General features: G+C 38.8%; 1 protein-coding gene across 1 annotated transcript; it reads left to right on the top strand.

Annotated features, from left to right (window-relative positions):
• The first annotated feature begins 16017 nt into the window (after positions 1–16017).
• On the top strand, positions 16018–20906 carry LOC146714572 (up-regulator of cell proliferation-like). Its single transcript, XM_085452742.1, has 2 exons — positions 16018–16051; positions 16225–20906. Exons 1-2 carry the CDS (start codon positions 16033–16035, stop codon positions 20904–20906), a joined length of 4701 nt encoding a protein of 1566 aa, XP_085308868.1. The 5' UTR covers positions 16018–16032.
• The last annotated feature ends 583 nt before the right edge of the window (positions 20907–21489 follow it).

The following is a 21489-nucleotide window of genomic DNA, read 5'->3' as shown; positions in this document are numbered from 1 at the left end:
TCTCCAGAGCAGGAACAAGGCTGAGGAGGAAATGCTCCATTGGAGACTGGTGTGAACTCTTCAGGGATACCAGGATGGCCAGCTCCAGCGCCGATGGACCGTCCTGGGACCCGTCCTTCATCTGCCTCGGAGCCGTCCTCCCCTGTGGGCCTGTAAAACAGCACAAAACAAAGAAATGAGAAGGCTGCGACTAGATTTTAATTTCAACATTGAAACAAAAACAAAAACAGGATATAATCAGATTGGTTGTAGATATTTAGTAAAGGTGATCACAAGGCAATCCCACCGACTAAAAAGGTATCAGTGCTTGCTGTACATATCTGTGGGTGCAGCAGCAGGAGCTCAGGGACTGGGGATGCTCTGCTGCAGAATCAGTTGGTTCTATCGTTACAGTATTAAATGTTAACAGGTTGAATATAATAATCATAGAGTAGACAGTGGTCCCTCATTTATTGCAGTAGGGGTTCTCAGAATAACTAGCCCCTGGTCACGCACTTTATACACTTTTTTCCCCACACACGAACATTGGTCACAGTTCTCACAATTGATTCTCAAAGTGCAAACCTTTGTAGATTGCAAAATGTAAAAGTATTATTATGCCGCGGTTTGTCTTCATCTGCCCGCCACTTTCGTGCGCCTTTTTCCCTCGCGGTGCAGGTGTCTATTTCCGAATGAGGGTCACAGTTATGGGTGTTTTTGTGCTGTTTTTTCTATTGAACGTGATGGTTATCAAAACCAAACGTGATAAATTTGGCAAGCGCAGGAGACACGACATGGAGCAGATTTGTCAATCAGGCTGCAGAATGCAACTGTACTGTACTGTGCAATAAAAAAATCAGCGAAAAAGCGAAGCAGTGACGGATGAGCGGGACCACTGTGTGCTGTTTATTAATAAACCAAAAAATATATTCCTATATGACAACATGCATAAAAGCAGAACGGTATTTGTACGTCAGTGGGAAAATAGCGTTGGCTTGCTAGCTTTTGTGCGGCTTCCCCGGGTCAGTGAAAACTTTCAAAAGAGAAATGAATGAACTTACCAGGCTGCCCGATCTCTTCACATATCTTCCTCCAAACTCGGTCCTTTTTATTCCTGTCTCGGTACAGAAAGCAGCTGGTGTCATACAGCTCCGAGTTGTTTGCTACCACATTGATTAGCCTTCCCTCCATTGAAGTATGAAGGGATTTGGCTGGATCTGCCCCTTTGACCTAGGTAACAGCCACGTCACCAGGCTCCTGATTGGTTGTCGCGGCGCGATTTGACGCTGGAGTTCAGCTTTTTCCAACTCGAGCGGTAGACGCGAAACGCGCGTATGCACAAAATGCAACACAAAAACTCACGCGCGTGGTTTTATTCGCGAGTCAAACGCGCCAGACGCGCTACACTCACACGCGTTTCACGCGTTTTGGCGTTTTCGCGACGCAAATCTGCTTCTGAATTTTCGCGGGACCCGCAATCGCGTGTCATCGCGCCTTTCCATTGACTTTACATGTAACCCTGATGCTCTATTCGCCTCCATCGCGTTCGGTGTGAACACACCGTTAGAAATTTGTACAGTGATTTCTGTGTAACCTGTGTAACATACGCATGCTTTAATCCACACACAAATACCAAGTAAGTAAGTAAAATTTTATTTATATAGCACATTTCTAGATAAAAGATCACAAAGTGCTTCACAAGGAATAAAACAAAAACAATCAAAAGTTAACAAAATGCAATTTTAAAAAGATGTGTTTTTAGCTGTTTTTTAAAAGTAATCACTGAGTCTGCAGATCTTAAGTTCTGAGGAAGAGAATTCCACAGTCTGGTGGCCACAGTAGCAAAAGCTCTATCACCCTTGGTTTTCAGTCTTGTATACTGAATAACAAGTAGGCCCTGATCACAAGACCTCAGGGACCTACTAGGGGCATAGGGCTGTAAAAGTTGAATGATGTACGCTGGTGCTTGTTCTTGAAGAGCCTTAAATGTCAGAACCAGAATCTTAAAATGGACTCTGAATTCAATGGGGAGCCATTGCAGCTGTATAAGCAATGGTGTTACATGAGAGTATTTCGATGTTTTTGTCAGAAGCCTTGCTACAGCATTTTGGACAATCTGCAGACGCTCCAGGGAGTTTTTGTTTAGACATGTAAACAGTGAATTACAGTAGTCCAATCGTGATGAAATGAATGCATGAATAACAATCTCCAGTTCAGTATGAGATACTATGGGGCTCAATTTAGAAATGTTTCTTAAACTAGAAAAATTTGCATTTCCTGCGAAAATGCAGTGTGGATGCTTTAAAGCTGAAGCTGTATGCAAAACCTAGCTGAAAAAGCTGAAAAGTTGCAGAAATTATAAAAACTTAGCAGAAGCAAAGGAACTTTGCTAAAATGGAATAACTTAGCAGAACTGCAATATCTTAGAGGAAACATAATACTTGGCAGAAATACAATAGCATAGCAGAACTTAGCAGAAATATTGTAACTTACCAGAAACATGATAACTTCTCAAAAATACAAGAATTTAGGAGAAATAGTATAAGATAACAGAAAGAATATATTTAGCCAAAAATACTTGAACATTACAGAAACACTATGATTTAGAAAAATAGTACAACATAGCAGAAATACTGTGATTTACCAGAGACACTGTGATGAACTATGAATATTGTAATTTTAAATCAATACTATGTTTTAGCACAAATACTATAATTTGACAGAAATACTATCATTTGGCAGAAATACTATGTTTCAGCACAAATACTCTGGTTTAGCACAAATATTATAACATAGCAGAAATACAATTATATAGCAGAAATGCGATATTTAGAAAGAAAAATATAATATAGTAGAAATAGTATGATTTAGCAGAAATACTACAATATAGCATAATAACAATGATTTAGAACAAATACTATGATTGAGCAGAATAGTAATAACTTAAGTGAAAATACTGGAAAAGTAAGATGACAAGCTGAAAAAAAAAGGAACATGGTTAAGTTCCCTCAAAACTAATTGTTGTTCACCTGTGAAAAAAAAATAAAGAAATAAAAATAAATTTAAAAAACAAGAAGGAACAGCCAACAGATACACACAAAATCAAATATGTATACACAAATGCACAGCGAGAGAGACACACGGGGGGTCTATGCCAGTCAACCAGTCTGAATATATTATATTTTTTTCCAACAATGAGATGCTGCCCTAAAGAGGGTCTCTCTCTCGCTCTCTCTCTCTCTCTCTCATGCACACACACACACACACACACACACACAGGGAGAGAGAAGCATGTTTTCAGTCAAGCAGCCTGGGAGCTGCTGAATTTGAATCCACAGAGGCTGTGTACTTTTTCCCGCCAAAACAGGTGCACACACGTAGCACAGAGACAGGATTTTTGTAGTCTATTTCTCATAGTGAGGATTCCCCCTGTGAGATTATAATATTATTTTATGCCATGTTAGACCCCTAATTAAAGATTGTGAATTATTATGTAGTTTTAGTTTGCATTATTCTCCTGAATTAGAAGAAGGTGATAGCTATTGCATTTGTTAAACTGATTTGCATTACATTAGACTGCTGATTTATTGTGAATGAATGATATTGTTTATGAGGCATTATACTGCTGAGTTATAAGAAATACTGTTCGCAGAAAGTCATCGCCTTATTTGTCTGATTAGAAGAGAGCAGAGCATGCTGGAGTTTTCCGCCCCATCTCAGCAGGAGCAGATAAACAGGGAGCCAAGGTCGTAGCTTAGGCGCTGTGTGAGAGAAAGCATGTGAATGTTTAGGCTTTTATGATAAGGTGGGGGCCACTAGAGGCTATAAGAGTTTGATCAATGCTCCACCATTTTGAGATCTGATGCTATCTGCGCACGGTGTCCATCTCCCACGCGTGTGATCATTAAAATCATCGTTTGACTCAACCCGGCCGGACCAGTGTTGTTTTTGTGGTTTTTCCTCTTGTGTCCATCCCCAATATTTGGATCCGTAACACCCGCAAACAAATGACCATAATTTCCTAACTGTATTGGCCAGAACGGTCATTCTTACACCGTTTTGTTCAGAAGAGATGGGGGAATCGCCAAGTGTTGACAATTTACCATTAAAATATGAGTTTTTAGAGATATATGACATCGATGACTTGTTGGCTTAGAAGCCACGAAGGCCCCAATATGCAAATTTGAATGCCTCAGCCCACATATATGATTGGCTGGCTGGGAAGCCGTGCAGGCCCTGATATGTAAATTTGAATGCCTCAGTCCTCACGGAGGATTGGCTGCCTGGGGACCTGGCAGAAATATATAGAAATACTATGATTAAGCATAAATACTACATTTAGCAGAACTACTATATTAAGCACAAATCCTATAATAAGCAGAAGTACTATATTAAGCACAAATCCTATAAAAAGCAGAAATACTATATTAAGCAATATTAATATCCTATAAAAATCCTATAAAAAGCAAAAATACTGTATTATGATTTGGTAGAAAAACTATAATTAATCAGAAATACTATATTTAGCACAAATCTTATAAAACAGAAAAATTGGAAAAGCAAAATGGACAGCTGAAAAAATGCTGACCATGCTAAGGGTCCCTCAAATATACTTGTTAAATGAAAAAAATCGGCAAAAAAAAAATATAACAGCCACACAATCACAAATATGGACACATAAGGAAACACACATGCACAGGGAGACACACACAAGATCCAATTCAGTCTCTCTCTCTCTCTCTCTCTCTCTCTCTCTGTCACACACACACTATGAATATTGTAATTTTAAATCAATACTATGTTTTAGCACAAATACTGTAATTTGGAAGAAATACTATGTTTCTCTCTCACTCACTCACTCACACACACACACACACACACACACACACACACACACACACACACACACACAGAGAGAGAGAGAGAGAGAGAGAGAGAGAGAGAGAGAGAGAGAGAGAAGTAAGTTTCTAGCTCAGTCAAGCAGCCTGGGAGCTGCTGAATTTGAATCCACCAATCAGAGAGCCTGTGCACTTTTTCCCGCCAAAACAGGTTCACGCAGCACAGAGAGACACAGGATTTTTGCAGTCTATTTCTCATAATGACGACTCCCCTCAAACAAATGACCATAATTTCCTAACCGTAGGGGCCAGAATGGTCATTCTTACACCGTTTTGTTCAGAAGAGATGGGGGAATCTTAAAGTGTTGACAATTTATCATTAAAATATGAATTATTAAAGATATTTGACTTGTAATGCACCATAACTGAGTAGAGCAAAGCAAAAACTGCCTTGACTTGCCCTCAAACAACGCTTTCTAACTCTAAATCTATTTGGAGTATCGATATCATTCTTTCACCGTAAGAGACAGCAGGCTTTGGTGAACAATCATGTAAATTTTCAGGTCTCTGTGGAAATCCATTAAAAAGATATGATGAGAGAAAAAAGTGGTAAAATTTCCGGAGTTTGAAATCTGAAGAAATCTGAGCGAAGGACGAATTTCCTACCCTCAAACAAGTCTAACTCATCTCAGAACGGTAATAGGTGAGAAAATAATTCTTGAATTGTGAGCGTCAGGAGTGTCTGAAGATATACTGGGACAAGCCTCATGTCTTAACTTTGCTTCGTTAAGGAGATATGACGATTCGAATATGCCTCTCATTACAGAAATCAAGCGGTGATTTTGAACAAGCTCTCTATTGACTTTCTATGGAGAGTTTTGCGACTTTGTGTTGGTTTACTAAGGCACTACCCAAAAGGCACCACAAGAGGGCACTCCAACACAAGAGATGACATAGAAGCTGCTGAGAATTGTGCTGATAAGAGGTGGAAAGGCTGAAAATTTTACAGACGAGGTGAATAAGCAGAATTTCTGCTGAAAAGAGTTCAATCAGCAGAATTTCTGCTGAAAAGAGTTGCTGATTAGACTTCAATCAGCAGAATTTCTGCTGAAAAGAGGTCAATCAGCAGAATTTCTGCTGAAAAGAGGTTTTTTTCTGAAAACAGCAGAAAAAACTGAAGATTTTGCTGAAAAGAGTTCAATCAGCAGAATTTCTGCTCAAAAGAGTTTTTTTCTGAAAACAGCTGAGATTTGTGCTAATAAGAGGTGAAAAGGCTGAAGATTTTGCTGAAAAGAGTTCAATCAGCAGAATTTCTGGAAAAGCTTAAAATTCTAATGAAAACAGCAGAAGAGGCTGAGATTTGTGCTGATAAGAGGTGAAAATGCTGAACCAATCAGAGGTACTGCTTCTGTCTGTTTCATCAGGCTGTGTACTTGTATGTATTTCTGCCATGGACTGTTAACAAGAATCTGAGGTCCATATTAGAAAAGCTGCTAAAATCATACAACTTTGCAGAATTGTAATAAATTAGCAATATAAATTACAGGTCTGTGATTAGGGCTGCTCGATTATGGCAAAAATGATAATCACGATTATTTTCACTGAAATTGAGATCACGATTATTTGACGATATTTATTTAACCCTTTAAGACCTACTATAGAACCAAGTCCGCCAGCGCTTATATTATTTTTTTACATGTTGTAGTGCCATTTGTGGGAGCATTTCAAGTTGCTATACATCAATACAACTGTTATAGCCCATATTTTAATAATATGTATGCATTAAGTCCATAGTAACTACATTAATTGCAAAAAAGTGCAATAAGCTACAAAAAAATTGAAAATCGTTTTTGTTTTTTTACATATATTTCTACTTGGAGAAATTTAAGAGGTTTATCCCTCAAAACTTTAAATACAAAAAAGTTGCAAAAATAGTTTACACCAACAGGAAATTTATTTTGAGTGTCTTCATAGTTTTATTTTGGAGATACAGCAATTTTTATATACTGCAGGAAAAACAAAAAAACAATCCTATGATGCAAATTTGCAAAGAAAACAGCATGTGCATCAAAATAAACTATTTCCAGCAGTGCAATACGAGTTCTAAGCATCCCAGAAACTATTTAGAAAAGTCAAACATAACTTATAAAAACACCAGTATAGGCTTTTAAGGCCTACAAGTAAAAAACTACATTTTCCGCGAATATGGCGTCACTTCCGGTTTCGGACAGGAAATGGCGGACATGCGATAGTTCGCGCTGACGTCTGTTTCAATGTGGGAAGTGTTACGAACAGCTGATCCAATCGGCAAAGCCTGTTTCTGGAATATTATGTTTTTGTTGCTGCAAGCGCTTTTTATGCAATTTTTTGCAAAGCTATATGTGGAAGGAAACCGTGACCGAGGACAAGCTGATGGCATAAGATGTAAGTTTCATATGCAAAAAAAATTATTGCGCTAGCTTACGTGGTTCCGGTTCTACAGGGATTTAAAAATAGTTACACAAAACGGAGCATGCTGCTCTGACCGGCTTTAAAGGGTTAACAATAACAATGTATTGAATAATGACTTTAAAAAATAATATAAAATAGTGTGCAAATACTGATAACAGTGCAAATGTTTGCAATATAAGAAATAAATGAAAAATGTAAACATCTATGTTTAGGGAACTTTGCAGTGTTGCTCTGTGGTGCAGCTATGACACCGTAGCAAAGTTTACACACTGTGTCTACTTGATCCACGTCTGACTCCGCGAACCCATAATGTTTCCACACCACTGAAGTTTTTTTTTTTTAGTTTTTTTTTACCTCTTTTCAACCAACGGCAGTCACTCTCCTCTCCAAATAACTTCTGCTTAGCTTTCTGAGCTTCCCTCGGGTCCTCTTAATTGTTGTGACGCGTGTTCGAAATGCAGAGAGGTGCGCTTGATTTGCCACATGGAGCAGCGCGAGAGTAAAGCTTGAGGGAGGTGCTAATAATCGGCTCAGTCATTTTTAATGATCGTTGAAAGCCCAGATCGTAATCGTGATTAAAATTCGATTAATTGAGCAGCCCTATCTGTGATAGTGTATAAATTTGTAGTGAAAAAAAAAATGTTGAACAAGGTGGGATTGAACCCACGAACTTTGGTCTGAAGATCCGTTTCATTACCAATCACGCCACCTGGAAAGGGGGCGGGCGCCTGAAAAAAAGGGTGATGAGCAGTCAGAATTAGATCGCGGTGAGAGGCGAAAAACGCAGTTTTTTGGAGTTACAAAACGTCGTGTAACTCAAAAACTAGGTGGGATAGAAGCATAATTCTTGCACTGGGTGAATCAGCGGACTTTGGTGTACTTTGACTGCGATTTACATAGCTCTTTGTATCTCCGTCGCGGAGATATGACGAGAGAAGAAACGGCTTCATTTTCGGAGTTTGAAAACTGAGAGGAGGACAGATTTCCTACCCTCAAACAAGTCTAACTCATCTCAGAACGGTAATAGGTGAGAAAATAATTCTTGAATTGTGAGCGTCAGGAGTGTCTGAAGATATACGGGGACAAGCCTCATGTCTTAACTTTGCTTCGTTAAGAAGATATGACGATTTGAAAATGCCTTCAGTTTCAGTATTTCAGCTCTGAGTTTCACAACCTCCCCATAGACTGTGAATGGGGAGTTTTTAGACCTTGTGTCACTTCGAGGCAAATTGTGAAAAAACCGTAACTCGCACAATAATTATAGTGACACTGTCTTAAAGCCAGCAAAAATACCTACGTTTTGATGTATAATTTGTGGAAGTTGAGTAGAAATTGAGCGAGTAGCAAGAAGTTGTTCAGACATGAAGAGAAAATTCAGAACGGACGAGTGTGCACTCTGAGTTAATTGCATAGCAACCATAGCAACGCATGTATTTTCTGAAAAATCACAATTTTGCAACTGAAGACTTAAAGAGAGATAAGATGAAAACGGTAGAAGATCTGAAAAAGCTGAATCACACAGGAATAGCCCAATCATTTGAGAACGTTTTAAAGTTTGAATGGAGTTTCTAGGTGAAAGTATGAGGAAGTAGTTAAGTTTCAAAGACAAGAAAGTTTTAGCGGAATTTTGGAAGCTTTCCATTCATTTCAATGGGACAAATTAAAGGAAAAAAGTGTAATATTTTAAAAAGTATAATAGTAATAAACACAAAAAGTCTTGGCCGGAAAGAGCAGAAAGAGCAGAACAGTTTAGAGTTTGAACTGAGAAAATCGGTTGAAGTCCAAAAAGTGTACGGAAGCAACTAGAAGAATAACTAGAAAAATTTGCATTTCCTGCGAAAATGCAGTGTGGATGCTTTAAAGCTGAAGCTGTCTGCAAAAACTAGCTGAAAAAGCTGAAAAGTTGCAGAAATTGTAAAAACTTTGAAGAAGCAAAGGAACTTTGCTAAAATGGAATAACTTAGCAGAACTGCAATATCTTAGAGGAAACATAATACTTGGCAGAAATACAATAGCATAGCAGAAATATTGTAACTTACCAGAAACATGATAACTTCTCAAAAATACAAGAATTTAGGAGAAATAGTATAAGATAACAGAAATATTTGACAGAAATACTATCATTTGGCAGAAATACTATGTTTCAGCACAAATATTATAACATAGCAGAAATACAATTATATAGCAGAAGTGCTGTATTTAGAAAGAAAAATATAATATAGTAGAAATAGTATGATTTAGCAGAAGTACTAAGATGTAGTAAAAGTACTTTGATTTAACAGAAATACAATTATGGAGGAGTAATACTTTAAAATGGGAGAAATATTGATACACACAAACATACACAGACCCTAAAGGGAAGAGTATTTGTGCCATGGAGTGTTAACAAGAATGTGAGGTCCATATTAGAAAAGCTGGTAAAATCATAAAAGTTTGCAGAATTGTAATAAATGATGAATATGAATTACAGGTCTGTGATAGTGTATTAATTTGTAGGGGAAAAAAAACATGTTGACCAAGGTGGAATCGAACCCACAACCTTTGGTTTGCAAACCCGTGTCATTACCAACTGCGCCACTGGGAAAGAGAGCAGGTGGCTTGAAAAACAGGGTGATGAGAGTCAGAATTAGATCGTGGTGAGAGGCAAAAAACGTCGTTTTCTGGAGTTACAAAACGTTGTGTAACTCAAAAACTAGGTAGAAGCATAATTGTTGTACTGGGTGAATCAGCGGACTTTGGTGTACTTTGACCGCGATTTTCATTGCTCTCTGTACATCCGTCGCTGAGATATGACGAGAGAAGGAACGGCAGACCTCAGATATGATTGGCTGGCTGGGAAGCCGTGCAGGCCCTGATATGTGCATTTGAATGTCTGAGTCCTCACAGCGGATTGGCTGCCTAGCAGAAATATATAGAAATAGTATGATTAAGCATAAATACTACATTTAGCAGAAATACTATATTAAGCACAAATCCTATAAAAAGCAGAAATACTGTATTAAGCACAAATCCTATAAAAAACAGAAATACTATATTAAGCACAAATCCTATAAAAAGCAAAAATACTGTACTATGATTTGGTAGAAAAACAATAATTAATCAGAAATACTATATTTGGCAGAAATACTATATTTAGCACAAATCTTATAAAATAGCAGAAATAGTATGATTTAGCACAATAGTAATAACTTAAACAGAAAAATTGGAAAAGCAAAATGGACTGCTGAAAAAATGCTGAACATGCTGAGGGTCCCTCAAATATACTTGTTAAATGAAAAAAATATATAACAGCCACACAATCACAAATATGGACACATAAGGAAACACACATGCACAGAGAGACACACACACAAGATCCAATTCAGTCAACCAGTCTAAATATATTGAATTTGAATCTTACAATGAGATCATCCCATAAAAAGGCTTTCTCTCTCTCTCTCTCTGTCACACACACACACACACACACACACACACACACACACACACACACACACACACACAGAGGGAGAGAGAAGTAAGTTTCTAGCTCAGTCAAGCAGCCTTGGAGCTGTTGAATTTGAATCCACCAATCAGAGAGCCTGTGCACTTTTTCCCGCCAAAACAGGTACACATAGTGAGGACTCCCCTCAAACAAATGACCATAATTTCCTAACCGTAGGGGCTAGAACGGTCATTCTTACACCGTTTTGTTCAGAAGAGATGGGGGAATCTTCAAGTGTTAACAATTTATCATTAAAATATGAATTATTAAAGATATTTGACTTGTAATACACCATAACTGAGTAGAGCGAAGCAAAAACTGCCTTGACTTGCCCTCAAACAACGCTTTCTAACTCTAAATCTATTTGGAGTATCAATATCATTCTTTCACCGTAAGAGACAGCAGGCGTTGGTGAACAGTCATGGAAATTTTCAGGTCTCTGTGGAAATCCAACAAAAAGTTATGACGAGAGAAAAAAGTGGTTCATTTCCAGAGTTTGAAATCTGAAGAAATCTGAGCGAAGGACGGATTTCCTACCCTCAAACAAGTCTAACTCATTTCAGAACGGTAATAGGTGAGAAAGAAATTCTTGAATTGTGAGCGTCAGGAGTGTCTGAAGATATACTGGGACAAGCCTCATGTCTTAACTTTGTTTCGTTAAGGAGATATGACGATTCGAATATGCCTCTCATTACAGAAATCAAGCGGTGATTTTGAACAAACTCTCCATTGACTTTCTATGGAGAGTTTTCTGACTTTGTGTTGGTCTGAGGAGATTTGCCAAAATTCTATAAGTCCCACAACAATGATAGTGACATTTCCTGAAAGCCAGCAAAAATACCTACGGTTTGATGTATAATTTGTGGAAGTTGAGTGAAAATTGAGCAAGTAGCAAGAAGTTGTTCGGACATGAAGAGAAGACTGCAAAACCTTCAGTGCCACACTGGAAGCCAAGAGCATAGCAACCATAGCAACGCATGTATTTTGTGAAAAATCACAGTTTTGCAACTCAAAACTTTAAGAGGCATAAAAGTAAAACGGTAAAAGATTTGAAAAAGCTGATTTATACCTGAATAGCCCAATAATTTGAGAACATTTTAAAGTTTAAATGGTTGTTCTAGGTGAAAATATGAGGAAGTAGTTAAGTTTCAAAAACAAGCAAATTTTAGCAGAATTGCGGAAGTTTCCCATTCATTTCAATGGGACAAATTAAGCTTAATATTTTAAAAAGTATAATAGTGAAAAATACCAAAAGACATAGCCATCATTAGCAGAAATAGCAGAATAGTTTAAAATTTGAACGGTGAAAATCGGCTGAAAATTGTGGAAGTAGTTAAGTGCCAAATAGTGTACGGAAGTCCCAAGAGGAACTCAATAGAAACAGGACCGAACCAGAGATTTGACATGGACATCCAGGGTAAGAGCAGAATCAAAGGTTACCCCTAGGTTCCTGATAGACGATTTCACAAATGTTGAAAGAGGACCAAGAGCATTCATTATGTTAGGTATATGTCTGTCTGGAGCACATACAAGGACTTCAGTCTTTTCTTCATTAAGTTGGAGGAAGTTGTCAGCCATCCAACCTTTGATGGTTTCTAAGCACACATTTAGAATCTGCAGCTTAGAAACATCTTCAGGTTTAAAAGATATATATAGCTGGATGTCGTCTGCGTAGCAGTGGTAGCAAATGTCCTCAAAGGGGCTCAAAATATGCTGGAGAGGAAGTAGATATATTAAAAACAATAAGGGCCCCAGCACAGAACCTTGTGGCACACCATAGGACAGGGACGTGGAAGATGACCTGTACTTAGAAACCGCCACAGAAAAGTATCGTTCATAGAGATACGAGGAGAACCACTCTAAGGCAGACCCAGATACACCAACCCAGTATTTCAGCCTTTCAAGCAAAATATAATGGTCAACGGTGTCAAAGGCTGACGTGAGGTCCAACATTAGGAGTACAGAACACTTTCCTGCATCGTTTTGCATCAGAATGTCATTGGAAACTCTAAGAAGGGCTGTTTCAGTAGAATGAGCTCTACGAAAGCCAGACTGAAATTTGTCAAAGATATTATGTTTGTCTAAAACTGCTGTAAGCTGCTTAGCCACAACCTTCTCTAATATCTTAGCAATTAACGGTATTTTTGAGATTGGTCTGTAATTGCTAGTGAGAGATGGGTCCAGCATAGGCTTTTTTAACAGGGGGTGTATAGCAGCAGTTTTAAAATAAGCAGGGACTTTACCAGATCCCAGTGAGGTGTTAATTATGGTGAGCACACAGGGACCAATAGAGTGGAAGACATTTTTGAATAACGATGCGGGTAAAATGTCGAGTGAACAGGAGGATGCTTTTGTTGCATTAACTATTTTTTCCAGCTCTGATAGTGAGACGGGTAAAAAGCTTTCTAAAACGACAGGCCGAGCTGGCGTAGGAACTGACAATGCAGATGCTGATGGGGACAATTGTTTCCTTACATTACTAATTTTTTCTAGAAAAAAAGAAAGAAATGTTTCGCAGTCTTCATTAGAAGAAATAATGGCAGCAGGTGGAGCAGGAGTAATAATATCAGTAATAGTGTCAAATAATACCTTAGGATTACCTCTGCTCTTTGCAACCAGATGAGAAAAATAAGCAGCCCTCGCATCTCTAATTGCATTGTTAAAAGAGGCTAAAAGATCCTTTAAGTAAGTAAAGCTCAGCTTTACGACAATCACGTTTTATGGAGCGGATGTTGTCATTTAGCCAAGGTAAGGACTTGGAAACAGAAACGGGTCTCATTTTAACCGGACAGATTTCATCTAAAATCAAAAAACAATGGTTATTAAATAGATCTGTTAAGAAATCAACGCCGTTTTGCGGGGATAGTGTTAAATTAAAAGCATCCGAGAAATTCTCCGCTGTGGAGGAATTTATGATGCGCGAGATAATTGTCCGGTGAACAGGAGACAAAGGCTCATGAAAAGACATGTTAAAAAGAATACAGTGATGATCAGAGATAAAAATGTCCTCAGAACAAATAGAATCAATATTCAAACCCAAAGTAAAAACAAGGTCCAGTGTGTGTCCTTTGTTATGTGTGGGGCCGGACACATGCTGGGTAAAATGAAAAGAATCCATAATGTTGATAAAACCTCTGGCAAAGAGGTCGGAGTCATCATCAACATGTATGTTAAAATCCCCAACTAAAAGCAGTCTGGACAACCTCATAGCAGAGGACAGGAAGTCGCTAAACTCCGATAAAAACAAGCTATTTGGGCCGGGTGGACGATACACCACAGCACAATAAAAAGGATGCTTACTTCCGATTTTAATAAGCTGCAATTCAAAGGAAAGAAAGTGTCCAAATTTCACTGAACGGCAGTTGAAACGCCCCTGAAATGCCACCGCGAGACCTCCTCCATGACCAGATCCCCGAGGCTGGCTGATGACGGAATAGCCGTTCGGGCACATTTCAATGAGAGACGAATAGTCCAAGTCCCGCTGCCAGGTCTCGGTCAGAAATAAGAAGTCCAGTTTTTTAGAAGATATAAAATCGTTAAGCACGAACGATTTATTAGTCAATGATCGGGCATTAAAAAGCGCCATGTTCAGCGGGGTGGAAGCATCATTTTTGACAGAGGCTCGAGTTAAAGGACGTAAATACTCGGGGTTTGAGCCTTCACGCTCGTAGATTCCACTCACCGAGGGGATGAAAAGCCAGTCAGCAGGAGAGTCTGGATGAACCCTTCTGAGGCAGCACGGTCTCGGAGAGCCGGGCCCTGCATATCCGAGCAGGGACGTGGAACACAAATTCCTCTCCATGGAGCTGTTCTGAGCATAGGTAACAAAGCACGCTCGACATCGCTTTCCAGTCAGCCCCCGCCGCCAGAAAAGCCTAAGCTTCACCTGGATACCTGCTCTTCTTCTTCTCCTCCGTGGTCTGCGGGGAACGCTGAGGACGCTGGCCGAGGATCCAGCCACTGGCGGAGGATGGAAAGTGCCAAAGGAGTGCGGAGGAAAGTGCGGAGGATGGAAAGTGCCAAAGGAGGAGGAAGATGAGACATCTTGAGCCATCATTGAAGATCGGATGGATAACAGCGTCAAACGATCATAAACCAAGGCAGCCAGTACATCATTGATACAAATAGAAAACAGCAGAGCAGAGAAAAACAGCACGACGAAAGAGCGTGACAAACTGCACCCGGCAGCGGCAAAGCCAAACACAGGCGCCATCATACCAAGCAATCTGACCACACATAAAAGCATTTTACAATTGTGTACATCCAAACCTGAATAAACACTGATCATTTATGCACAATTTATCAAGTTCAGCTTCACGAATATGACCATTTTGACTTTAAAAAACTTTTCTGTATGTACAAATGTCTAAAACTACACATAACATGTCTCTCGCTCACCCACAAAAGCTTAAATATGCCTGATACTCACAGATCACGTGGCATGCTCACGAGAGGTCTTGAGGCACATTTCAGGCTGCCAGCAAGTCTCAGCATGAAAAAAATGTGTACAAGTCACTGCCTGTGAATCATGTTGTATGTCCAATAATAGAACACCACTTAGGTTCAGATAGGCTGTTAAACACACACTTTTAAATTCATACTGTATTAAAGGGCCAAAATATTTAAAAACCACAATTCAAAAATCTTATTAACACAAAACAATTGTTTTGTGAACCACATGTTTTAGGGCACAGGGCTAAAAAGGAGTATAAAAATCATACTCAGGTTTTACTCATTTGCTTTGTATTGCTTATGTTATTGAAAGTACTCAAATTGTTTGTGAGATCAAGGGGAAAAACAGAGATATTGTTCTCTAAAGATGTGTTTGCAATAATGTATTTTTTTCTCTTTTTATCATCATTTGTAAAAAAGGAAAACAATGATGAAGGTTTAGTACATGACCTCCATCGGCACCATGTTCTACCTGCTGGGGTGACTGTCAGCAGATTGTCACAGCAGGTAAAAGTCAGCTTTATGCTTTTTATTGCTACAGCACAAAGACACAATATGATTTGAGGTCTGTAAATGAAACCAAATAATAATATTATTAATATTACTATTATTATCTTCACCTTTTCTTGTTGTCATGTGAAGACAATAATGTTGAATGCCAGCAGTGGGTTAGTGTCTCTGCATTTGGACACTCATACGGGTGAATGTGAGAACTACACAGTGACCACATCCAGAGAGGCAGAAACTGAGCAAGAGGCAACAGACATGAAGAGCTCGGAGCCCAACAAACTCAAACCAGGGGAAGAAAAAGCCAGCCAGGCCCCTGAAGACATGAAGGATGAAAGCAAAGGTCACACACACACACACACACGCACGCACGCACGCACGCACACGCACACGCACACACACACACACACACACAGTAAATGTTAACACCAATTACAAAACCAGATGGCATACTGGTTAAGTTGTAAATAACAACACAAATGCAATAACTTTTAAATCTCACATCCTCAATGACAGATCTGGAGAGCTTATTGGAAGAACTGGGCTTGAAGCAGAACTACAGAGAGAAGTTATCACTCAGCAGAATACTAGAGATTGATATGAAGACCATCACTGATGAACCTGCCAGCTGTAAATCAGACCTTCCATGGTATTTTCTAAAGAAAATAATGATGTTTAATGTCACTGCTAGGAATGTGAAATGTACATCAGAGTCGGAGTCAAACAGTGATGATGAAACAGGGAGTGCATACTTAGATCTTGATAATATGATCAACCATTCAAACACAGATGACGTGGTGAACCCCCTCGACGTAATCACTGCTCTCTTTCTGTGTTCTGATGGTTTTCTACAGCAGGAAATGGCACTAAAAATGTCCATGTGTCAGTTCTCTGTCCCTCTGCTGCTCCCCAGTTGTGACACAGGACAGTGCACACTCATGCTGTGGGCCATGAGAGATATTGTTAAAAAGTACAGACCTCAGTCTCTTTCACAGTCAAAGGGCTTCATTGAAGAAAGAATTGTTCTCTCTGAACTTCCAATGGTCTCTTTTGTCAGACTGGGTGAGTGCTCCTTGTCCAAGTCCAAGTTTCTCAATGAGCTTCTGAGCAATGATCAGCAGTACCACAATACCTTTGTTCACCACAACATGGAGTGTGGTGACAGTCCAAGAAGAATTTCCAACGGACTGACTGAAATTACTTGGTATCTTCCTGGTGGAAACACAAACATTGATATTTTCAGTCAGCCAGTGGCTGTAGCTAACCTTCGTGGGAACATTGCTTCATTTGAAACACAATACTCCTTTTTGTGTCAGACATCTGCAGCAGTTTTTGTTTTCTTTGACCATTTGGATTCTGAGTCTGTGTTCAATCTGCTTAAAAGCCAACACCACAAAGCACAGATCTTCTTGGTCGGTAACTATGAGAGCAAGCGCTTCAATTTAGAAGCTGTGAAAAAAGCAGCAAACAGTTTGGGCTTCACTAAAGGCAATGTCATGATTAAAACAAAGCAGAAAAATGATGCAGACTTTGTAAAAGATTTGAGGAAAACAGTTAGAAATGTGGTTGAGAAATCAGAGCTGAAGATGAAAATAGAGAAGATGGTGGATGTTGCCCATGAACTGGGAATCCTGGTTGATGAAAATGCCCCTGAGTGCCAGACTGCAAAGGAAAATGCAAAAACCATCACTGCAGCAATTCAAGACATCCATAAATACAAAGAATATCAGTTTCCCCGACAAGGACAAATATGGAAAACACTGACCTCGTTACAGAAGGAAGAGTTTCGACTTCAAAATGTTGGGTCTAAAAATATAGAAGATTACAAAAGTGATCTTCAGAAACACAAAGAAGAACTGCGGCAAAAGCAAAACTCTTATGAGATATCAACAGCTATGGCAAACTTCATCACTGGGATATCAAGGTCAGGAACAGAGAGGTTTTATTTCCTGAAATGGATGAGAATGAACCTCGATAATGTGTCCCGTATAAAACTGTCTGAACTCAGGGAGAAATATAAAGAAAAATGCAAGAACTCTGAGAACAAAGAGGAGATCAAAGAAATTGACAGACAAATTTCCAGCAGCTCACTGGGGACTGAACACTTCTTCCGTGAAATGGGTCAGATCTATGAAGCTTCACTGTCTCTTCCAGAAACAGACAGATCACATCAGCAATTGCAGTATCTGCCCAAACTGTGTGCAGAGTTGTTGCTTGATGGATTTCCTCTTGAGCTTGTAGATGGAGATGCATCCAACATCCCTCTCAGATGGGTGAGTGATGTTCTCTCTCAGCTCAGTGACTTGGTGTCTACAAACAGAAAGATACGAGTAGTCACAGTTCTTGGAGTTCAGAGCACAGGAAAGTCCACTCTCCTTAACACCATGTTTGGAGTGCAGTTTGCAGTCAGCAGTGGTCGATGTACTCGAGGTGCCTTTATGTTGCTCATCAAAATCAATGAAGACATGAAAAACGTCCTAAACTGTGACTTCATGGTGATCATTGACACTGAGGGCTTAAAGTCACTAGATCTTGCACAACTGGACAACAGCTATGAGCACGACAATGAGCTTGCTACACTTGTTGTGGGGCTGAGTGATGTCACCATTGTCAACATTGCAATGGAGAATTTAACAGAAATGAAGGACATCCTGCAAATAGTTGTGCACGCTTTTCTCAGGATGAAGGAGGTGGGCAAAAAGCCTAAGTGTCAGTTTGTTCATCAGAATGTGTCGGATGTTTCAGCCCATGAGAACAACTTACGAGACAGGAAACTGCTCCTGGATCAGTTAAATGAGATGACTCAGGCAGCAGCCAAAATGGAAAAGAAAGAGGAGAACAAGAGCTTCACTGACGTGATGGAGTACAGTCCAGACACTGGGAACTGGTACATTCCTGGACTGTGGAATGGAAACCCACCAATGGCACCAGTCAGTGCAGCATACAGTGAGGCTGTATATGAGCTCAAGAAAAACATCATCCAACTACTGAGCAACTGTGAGTCATCTTCTAATAATATCATGGAGTTTAAAGAGTGGGTGAGAAGTCTGTGGAATGCAGTAAAGCATGAAAACTTTATCTTCAGCTTCAGAAACAGCCTCGTAGCTGATGCATACATGAAGCTCTGCACAGAGTTCAAAAAATGGGAGTGGGAATTCAGAAAAGAAATGTACACCTGGGTAACAAATGCAGAAACAAAAATGTACAATTTTGGTACAATTGCAGCAAAATCTGAAACATCTGACATGAGAGAATTTCTCAGATCTTTGAAAAGTGAAGCCTCCACAGTGCTGTCTGCATGGGAGACAAAGATTCTGAACAATCTGACACAGTATTTCGAGCAAACAGAAGGTCATGTGTCTCTAGTTGAAGGATACAAAGAGGAATTCTTAAACAGTGTAGTAGTCCTTAATCGTGAAATACAAAATGGTGTAAAGTATCAGCTTGAAGCAGCAGCAGAAGTCAGACAAGGAATGAAAGAAATTGATAAAATCAAAGACAGTAATAGAAAAGAAATTGAAAAAGCCGTGTGTGCATTAATTGATAAATGTCGAAAGAAAAAAGTCCAAATGACAGACGAAGAGTTGGACAAAGAGTTTGAGAAGATGTGGAGTGAAACTTTAGAAAAACTGTCTTTCTCTCAACAAAAACCAAAAAATGTCACAGACAGTGTGTCCTGCTGTCTGAGAGAAAATCTAACACACAGGGGGAGCCATGCAAATGAGTTATTAAGTGAAATGAGTCTGCAAGATTGTGGAAAAGAGTCTTTTAAATATACAGCTGAAGGACGGTTCAAGAAACTTAAACACGGAGCAAAGAAGGTTTTTACTGGTCAGGATCACATAATGGCTGCACAACATCTGGCTGACAGCCTCATAGATATTTGCACAGACTTTGTGACTGAACAAGTGAAAAGAAAAAATAATTACCATGACAATTCCATCCATGAGATCCTCCACATGATTGATGAGAAGCTGCAAAACAATCAAGATGTTAAGATAAACATTGAGTTTGAAGTTTCTCTAAAACAGCACATCTGTGGATTTGCAGCCAGAAAGTTTCAGAAAATGCACGAAGATTTCTTAGAAGAAAATGATCCGTACAGATGTCTGCTTAAAAACATGGAAAAGTTTCATGAGGACTTCAAAGATGTGTTTCATGAACGAAACCAGTGTCAAAAGAAGGCAGAAGAATTCACAAATCAGTGTTTGAAGCCTGCTGTTGAAGACTTTGTTAATCGCTCCCTGGGTCCTGATATCATTGATGAAATGAGGAAACTCAAGCATTTCAGCAACCAAATGTCCTTCCAGTATTCAATTTTACTGGATTTGCTTTACAAGGAGGATTTTCAAAACTATCTGAGCTATATTTGCTTATATGAGAAGTATGTAAAGATATGGATACTCAAACAAATAAATAAGCACTTCTCAATTGAATCATCAGTTTTTAAGTTCGAGGACCTACATCTACAGTCATGTATTGATAACATAAATTCTGCCATCATCAAGGCCAAAACCAGAGAGAGTGATGATTTGAAGGCTTTTGTTGAAGATATCTGCAAAGAACTTGGAGATAAACTGGTCATTTCCCAGGATGCTCTTGGTGCTTTCATGATACTGAACAACGCTGACAAGGAACAGTTTGCTGACTGTCTCACGGCATCTGTGAATTACATGACAGAAACTCTTAGAAAAAAGTTTAAAGAATCTCCCTTTCTCATTAAACTACAACATCTGCATGTGAATCCACTAAATGAGCTTTTCAAACAGTTGATTGGTTGTGGCAAACAGTGTCCATTCTGCAAAGCTCCTTGTGATGCAGGAGGAAAAGCCCATGGTGAGCACTTTGTTTCACTGCATAGGCCGCAGGGTCTGGGCAAATACAGGTGTGAGAGGACAGAGAAACTTGTTATTGAAATATGCTCATCCGATGTGATCAGTGACAAAAAATTTCGTTGCTGTGATACAAACAATAAATGGCACCCTTATAAGAAATACAAGAAAATATATAAAGAATGGAATATTCAGCCAGATGTGAGCCTTGAAGCATCAGACTACTGGAAATATGTAATGACAAAATACAACAACGACTTTGCTGAACAATATGAATCAAAACCTTGTGTCATCCCAGAATCTTGGCGTAACATCAACAAAGATCAGGCAGAAAAAAGTCTTAAAGAATCATATAACATCAAGTAACTACTCATAATCCTCCTCATGTCATTATTGTGTACAGAAGAACAGATGTCGTGTTTGCAATACTGAAGAAAATGTTTCAATATTTTAAGAGACAAAAGTAAAAAACTAAAATTTAATTTAATGAACCATAATCTGATTTCAAATTTAACAAATGTTTTGTTGTTGTTGTTGTTTTCATCTTGATAATCCATATAAGATGTTGTAACAAACCCTAAGAAAATGCATACTATCACTATCTAGAGATTTCTTTTTTATTATTAAATTATTATCTATTCATTTTACTTCTTGTTTGATATATTTACATTTTTGTTATGGTTGTTTCAGTTTTCTCCTTTTTTTAATAAGAAAGTTATATATACAGGGAGTGCAGAATTATTAGGCAAGTTGTATTTTTGAGGAATAATTTTATTATTGAACAACAACCATGTTCTCAATGAACCCACAAAACTCATTAATATCAAAGCTGAATGTTTTTGGAAGTAGTTTTTTTAGGGGGATATCTGTGTGTGCAGGTGACTATTACTGTGCATAATTATTAGGCAACTTAACAAAAAACAAATATATACCCATTTCAATGATTTAT

Source organism: Copadichromis virginalis, linkage group LG3 (assembly GCF_057382275.1).
Source record: "Copadichromis virginalis isolate Kocher_CV1m ecotype Utaka linkage group LG3, C_Virginalis_male_GT1.1, whole genome shotgun sequence".
Taxonomy (NCBI): Eukaryota; Metazoa; Chordata; class Actinopteri; order Cichliformes; family Cichlidae; genus Copadichromis; species Copadichromis virginalis.
This window is presented reverse-complemented; position numbering and strand designations above follow the sequence as displayed.